At 37.7% G+C, this 6,328-nt stretch overlaps 1 protein-coding gene across 1 annotated transcript in view; it reads left to right on the forward strand.

Annotated features, from left to right (window-relative positions):
- The window catches only part of LOC103517130, a gene marked incomplete at its 3' end in the record, with an annotated part of 29,662 nt that extends 23,546 nt beyond the window's left edge, over positions 1-6,116 (forward strand). The window contains exons 8-11 of the mRNA XM_026829342.1: positions 2,773-3,076; positions 4,691-4,754; positions 5,159-5,465; positions 6,088-6,116. Of these exons, the coding sequence (XP_026685143.1) occupies positions 2,773-3,076; positions 4,691-4,754; positions 5,159-5,465; positions 6,088-6,116 (704 nt within the window). The remainder of the gene's footprint in view (positions 1-2,772; positions 3,077-4,690; positions 4,755-5,158; positions 5,466-6,087) is intronic.
- Between the last annotated feature and the right edge of the window lie 212 nt (positions 6,117-6,328).

Here is a 6,328-nt window from a genome sequence, read left to right on the forward strand (position 1 = left end):
AGTTGTTTTTTTTTTTTTTCGTCTGGTAGTTCGTCTAGTAATCTGGTTGTTCAGAATATTCAGTCAACTGTAATTCTACCTCAACTGGAAAAAAAGCACTGAAGGACCAAAAAGGCTTGAAGACTAATCAAAATTGTCAATGAATCATCATTGTAAAATGAATTTTAGTGGTTTCGAAGTTTCCATTAAGCAGCCGTCAGCACAAATTGCCCTAGTTTTTTTTTACGGGGAGTACCTAGTAGGTCGTTCGCGCCGACTCCTTGCGTGGACTAAATCATGTTGAATCATGTCCTAGTTTTCTTTAGAGTTCAGATGAATCTTTCAAGACTGTTGAGTCTTTAATGTCTTTCGGAGGTTTGATGTTCATTCCTTTTAAGACGAGCGTCTTTCGTTAATTAGTTCCACAGTTTTCTTCGTCACCCAAACCCGGTGCGTCTTATTTCCTCCTAAACGAGAATTAAAACCACCGCAGCCGTGTTCAGTGGAGCGCAAATTTCGAGCAATAATTGCTACGAGTAGAAACAAAGCGAGAGTTACCACACGGAAAGACCCTTTGCGGAGCTACCTAGGCGGAAAACTTGTAATTAATTTCAATTTAATTTCTTATATGCTGGAGAGAGAAAAAAAAAGGGGATTTTGAAGAGGAAAGCTCCCCCGTAATAGGTTTTTACTTGACTAGATTATTTGCTCGTTGAATATTGTGCAACATGCGGCAACAGGGCACAGGGGCAGATATGCAAATATCCGTCGAGATTGTTGAAACTTAACAAGGGAGGCCTCACCATTTAAAACATTACTCAATTATTCAACAGTATGAAATTGGGTGAAATAAGAGACCCTTGTGGAGAACCTCTAAAATCCAAATTCGGGTCTCACTTCTTGACATAAAGCTGCATACAAAGTGGCTGCGACTACTACTTTGTTGTTCAATGGTCATAAAGCAAATTCTGTGACCTGTGAGTCACTCTGGTAAACTGTTGAGCTGTGTCCACACATAGTCGACCGACTGTGTTCACACATAGTCGACCGACTGTCGATCGATGTCGACTGAACCGTCCACACTGCCTCGATGCACCTCGTCAATCGACGGCCCGTCGACTGTGTGAGGATAGTGGCCACACCTTAAAGCTCCAGATTTTAGGGTAGGGATTTTAAAAATAGTAAAAGCTTACAAATTAGACAAACGCCTGAATGTTAAAGTGCTGATGTAATGTAAACACTTTTTAACTAGGATTTAACAAAACCTGTCTACTTTGACGGAGTCCCTCGTACTTCCCACAGTAATCAAATCTTTACAAGACAAATTATTGCTACTCAATGCACCCAAATAAGAAGGATGGAACATTTCAAGTCGATTTAATATCAAATTAATAACTCCTCTAGAAAGAGTATGAGTACCTAAGGTAAATTGGGAGGATATACTTTACAGATGTAAAAACTTTTACAATAACGGTTCATGGGAGAATTCTTTCCTGAAAGCTAGAAAATCTAAAAATTTAACCACCCAATTCCTCAGATAGCCATTCATTCAGGTACTAACTCACCAAGAGATGAAAGATGTACACTTCATCCAGTACACACTGAAATTGGTACTTTTTACTCTATCTATCCGTGTTTTTTTCACTCCATCCCCATAATTCACAAAGTAAATACCCCAACCCTAGAAAACTGTAAAGCACACATTTTCACTGTCTAATTTATACCTACGCGCTACACACTTTAAAATGCGAGTTATGTAGTCATTATACACTTATAACACTTACCATGTTAGAAAGCAGCCTTTTTTAGCTCATAAAATTAATTATTTTATAAAGTAAACGGGTAGGGAAATAAAGGCATCCAGATAGGTGTACTATTTAATTACATGTAATTGCGAAGTTTCAGGCGGACCATAAATTTTAGACTGAGGAGAGAAAAAAGTTTGCGTCAGAAGAATTATTAGGGCTCGTCCGATGTGCGTTGGGTCCCTAGGCCCACACATGTTTCAGGTGGAAATTGGCCCCTAAATTTAGGGTCCTTACTTTTAGGGGCCCCTGAAGCCTCTAGGCCCCTAAATGCTCCATGAACAATGATAACGGTCAACCTAATATGATGGTTCATAAAATCTCGATTTATGCATTTACGAGTATCATCAGTAAGATTTGAGTAGAACAAAACATCTTTTCATACCTAATATAAATCTATAACTTTTAGGAATGTCGTCCTTATTTCTCAATTGTTCTATGATAGAAAATAAAATTATGGTCGAAACTTGGACCTCGCTTAGTTACTTAGACTTAGAGCCCTCATGAACCGAAGACTTTAGGAGCAAGTTTTAACTTAGCTTGTGTATAGTAATTTTAACTTTTATTTATTGCTATTATTTTCTCTTCCCTGGGAGCCACGAGCTTCTTATTTTAATTTAAGAAATAAAATTACACCGGGCACCATATCGCATCGTCTTGTCTAAATTGCATCCGAAAAGTGAAAACCGCAGTTTTTATCAAACAAAACCCCCCCCTTTTTTTTTTTTTTTTTTTTTTTTTTTTTTTTTTTTTATTTTTTTTTTTTTTAAGAAGGAAAATAAAAGTTCAGTACCTAATTTAGAAAGTTATTGGTTCGCTTTTTATTGTTCTGAAAAAAATTTAATCAGACCAAAATAGTTTTAAATTAAACTGTCGGAATCGGAAAAAAAAGTCGGAAAAGAAATGGACAATACATCTCTCCACCAGACAATATACATTTTAACCCCCCACCACGGTCTTCCCTCTCCCAAATGATTTCAGATTCCAGAACAACCGATTCCAAAAGCCGCCTGGCCCAAGTGCTCCAGAACTCGCCACCTACTCCGTGTTCAGTGAACCTGCATCGACTGCAGCGCCATCTCTTGGTAGCGGCGGAAGACGATTCTCCCCGAGCGGAAACGGCCGAAGGAAGTCGAATAAGGAGAAGGAGTATTCGTACAAGGACGAGTCTTCGGGCAAGTCCGACAGATCTCGGGGCTTCAAGAATAAGGAGAACGCGAAGATCGTGGCGTCCAATGTTGAATCTTCCACCTCGTCCAGTATCTACAAGTTCAAATTGCAGAGACCATCCGGTAAGTTGATACACACTGTATATTTTATTGAAATAATGTCACTTCTTCACCAGCCGTTTTTGGACTTCCATGCAGTTAAGCGTAATTTGTTTGCTGAAGGGGTATGGATATTCGTTCATGGGTTCTTTGTTCTGTGTTGTTTTTCATAAAAATATATAGGTTAAGTAGTTAACTCTGGGTAGATACCCATTTACCCACCTTTAATGGGAACTCTTCCCTGAACTGCATTTTCAAAAACCAATCTTTTTCGTTTCTTTTACACTGTGCATCTCAACCTCGCCTCAGGTGAAGTAACGGGAAGACATAAACGATAAACAAGAAAATAAATAGTCTTTATTTACCTACTCCAAGACTTTATTTCAATCAGTGGAGGAGGATCACTATGAATCTGGGTATATTTGCGAAAATGAGTTCATCTCGGTATTTAGTCCCGTTTTTTCCCTGAACGGACCAAGATTTCATTCGCCACTACGGTGAGAGGGAGGAATAACAATTATAATGATTTCCATTATTATTGCTCCCAGAGGATCAATTAAAAAAAGTACCACGGAAGTTTCCCCCCGTTTTTATTCTGGTGAAAGCTTGAGTAACCCTTTTCATACAGAAGGACAGCGACAGAAATGGGAACTTCTTGGGAGAGGGAGGGATCTGAACACATTAAATTTGAAGAAGTTTGAAAGTACCTATATTGAAAGATTGGAGATTGGAGAACATTCGATTAAAAGTAATGTGATGTAAATTTCTTTTTGGGCTACCCTTTCCATTTAGAGGGACAGAAATGGAGACTTCTTGGGAGAGGGAGGGATCTGAACACATTTGAAGAAGTTTGAAAGTACCTATATTGAAAGATTGGAGATTGGAGAACATTCGATTAAAAGTAATGTGATGTAAATTTCTTTTTGGACTTTTCAAAGGCTTTTGACCTATAAATTCCTTTTCAACAAATATCCATGTACCTAGGTCATTTTAGGTAATTAATTTTTTTCAATGAATCTGTTGATATTTAAAAATAGAGCGTTTAATGTCATTTTCAACACTACCCTCTTTTTCTCCCGTTCATGTGTGGGGTTTGTTCCCCCCAAGGTTAGATGATAGGTGATTTTTTCAATGAATCTGTTGATATTTAAAAATTGAGCGTTTAATGTCATTTTCAACACTACCCTCTTTTTCTCCCGTTCATGTGTGGGGTTTGTTCCCCCCCAAGGTTAGATGATAGGTGGGTCACTTTTTTAATCAACCACAGGAGCAAATCGAGGAGTTAAAGGATTTGGAAAAAATATAAAAACAAAAACTTTTCAGAAACAGAAATAAAAACAGACATTTTTCCGATTTGTTTAATGTTCTAGTGTGTTTTGAGTGTTGATGTTAACTGTTAAGTCCTCTCCCTCTCTCAGAGGGGCGAAATGATAGTGATACAAACCATATCCCCTCGATTTTTGTAAAATGGCCTATTGGCTTTAAATATCTTGGTTTTTTATTTAAATAAACTTCTATTTCGAAATTTTGTAAGTTCCATCTTGTTAAGGACCAAACCTGAAACAAAAGTTGTAAGGTTACAAACCCTCAAGTTAAAGTTTAGGTGGATTATAATTGCTACCAAATCCCTTTCTAAAGGTAATCCTGAACAGAACCTTAATCCTACCAGTGAAGAGGACAAAGCCAATTTATTGAATGGTTAGCCAGGGAAAATTTATGAAAATTTATTTCATTTACAACAATTCTGCTCGCAAAGAACTTTTTTCCCGACCACCATCGCCATCGCCGAAAGTTTTTCCCGGAGCTTTTAAAAAACTTTGGGGATTAATTTTATTTCTCCTGTAGCTTGTTGTCTGATATTGTTATATTTATTGTTGTTGTGTCGGATCCATTGTTATTCCTGGTCTGTGATAAATGATCGTCGAAATGTGGAGCAAACATTATTGTGAACAGGATTTTGGTGGAGATGTACATAGGTCATAAAATGAGGAAATTCGGATTTGAAATTGCCTACAATCTTACCAATAGAATAATTTATTTGTACATAGTCCTTGCTACTTTTTTGAACATGATGAAATCTTTCTTTTATGGCTTTCCTTTTTAAAGTGGCAGGGGTCTCCTGGAGGAGCTCCATCATCCAACCATCATCCGACGCACCGACGACAATCTGGACAACTCCACCCTGTCCAATCAGCCGGCCCAGTTGATTCCGGATATTCAGATCGATCCGGACCAGGAAATATCTGGCTCTGGCATATTCCCGGCTCTCCAGCATGACCAGGATGATGCAGTGGTACAAGATATTGTCCCTACTGTGGCCGCTGAGACGCTCAAGGTCGCTATATCTACCCCGGCCGATTTCAAGGACGTCTACTATGAGATCGCCACTATCCGGTCCCCTTATTCCTTCCAGGTAAGGGAATCCATTGGTTTTCTTAACTTGTAAACTTTGATAAATTTAATATTTAGGGCAGCTACCATGTGGTTTATTTAGCGGTTAGCCTTATTTTTGTCCTCCTTTAGTCAAAGTAGTTTTATTGTTCTTGGACTTATTGAGGTTTTAAAGTTTGAATTAGGAATGATGCCCAAAGGAAACTTCAACTTTGGCTATCACAATTTTATTCATTTTGTCCCATTAAGCAGTCCATAACCCATAACGGGGAATGTGAAATTAGAATATTTCCAAGGAATTTATTGAAGCTACAAGCTATACAAAATTTCAATATTTTCACTCCATTTGCAAGATCGCGAGCAGTCCATAACCCATAACGAAGAATGTGAAATTAGAATATTTCCAAGGAATTTATTGAAGCTACAAGCTATACAAAATTTCAATATTTTCACTCCATTTGCAAGATCGCTTCATTGGTACTCAAAGAGGATCATTGATCGCCTAAATCACCTTCTTACCAAGATTCTAAATCCATACTTACCTATTTCTCTTTGAAAAGTTAGAATAATTTTACTAGATTCCTAATAGGTATTTACAATGATTTCTGATGTTTCTGATTTAGTTGATTCTTTTTCTCTCCCAGGAGTTCTCTGGTTTCGTTACGGCCATTAGGTTTGTCCAGTAAAGCGATAAAATGGTAAAGGTCGCAAAGGTTAAGTTCGAATAATGCTCACTGGAGATTAATCTAGTCGCAAAGGGGATCATTGATCGCCTAAACCCTAAATCACCTTCTTACCAAGATTCTAAATCCATACTTACCTATTTCTCATTGAAAAATTAGAATAATTTTACTAGATTCCTATTTACAATGATTTCTGATTTAG

This window comes from Diaphorina citri, unplaced genomic scaffold, assembly GCF_000475195.1.
Source record: "Diaphorina citri unplaced genomic scaffold, Diaci psyllid genome assembly version 1.1 scaffold1760, whole genome shotgun sequence".
Taxonomy (NCBI): domain Eukaryota; kingdom Metazoa; phylum Arthropoda; class Insecta; order Hemiptera; family Psyllidae; genus Diaphorina; species Diaphorina citri.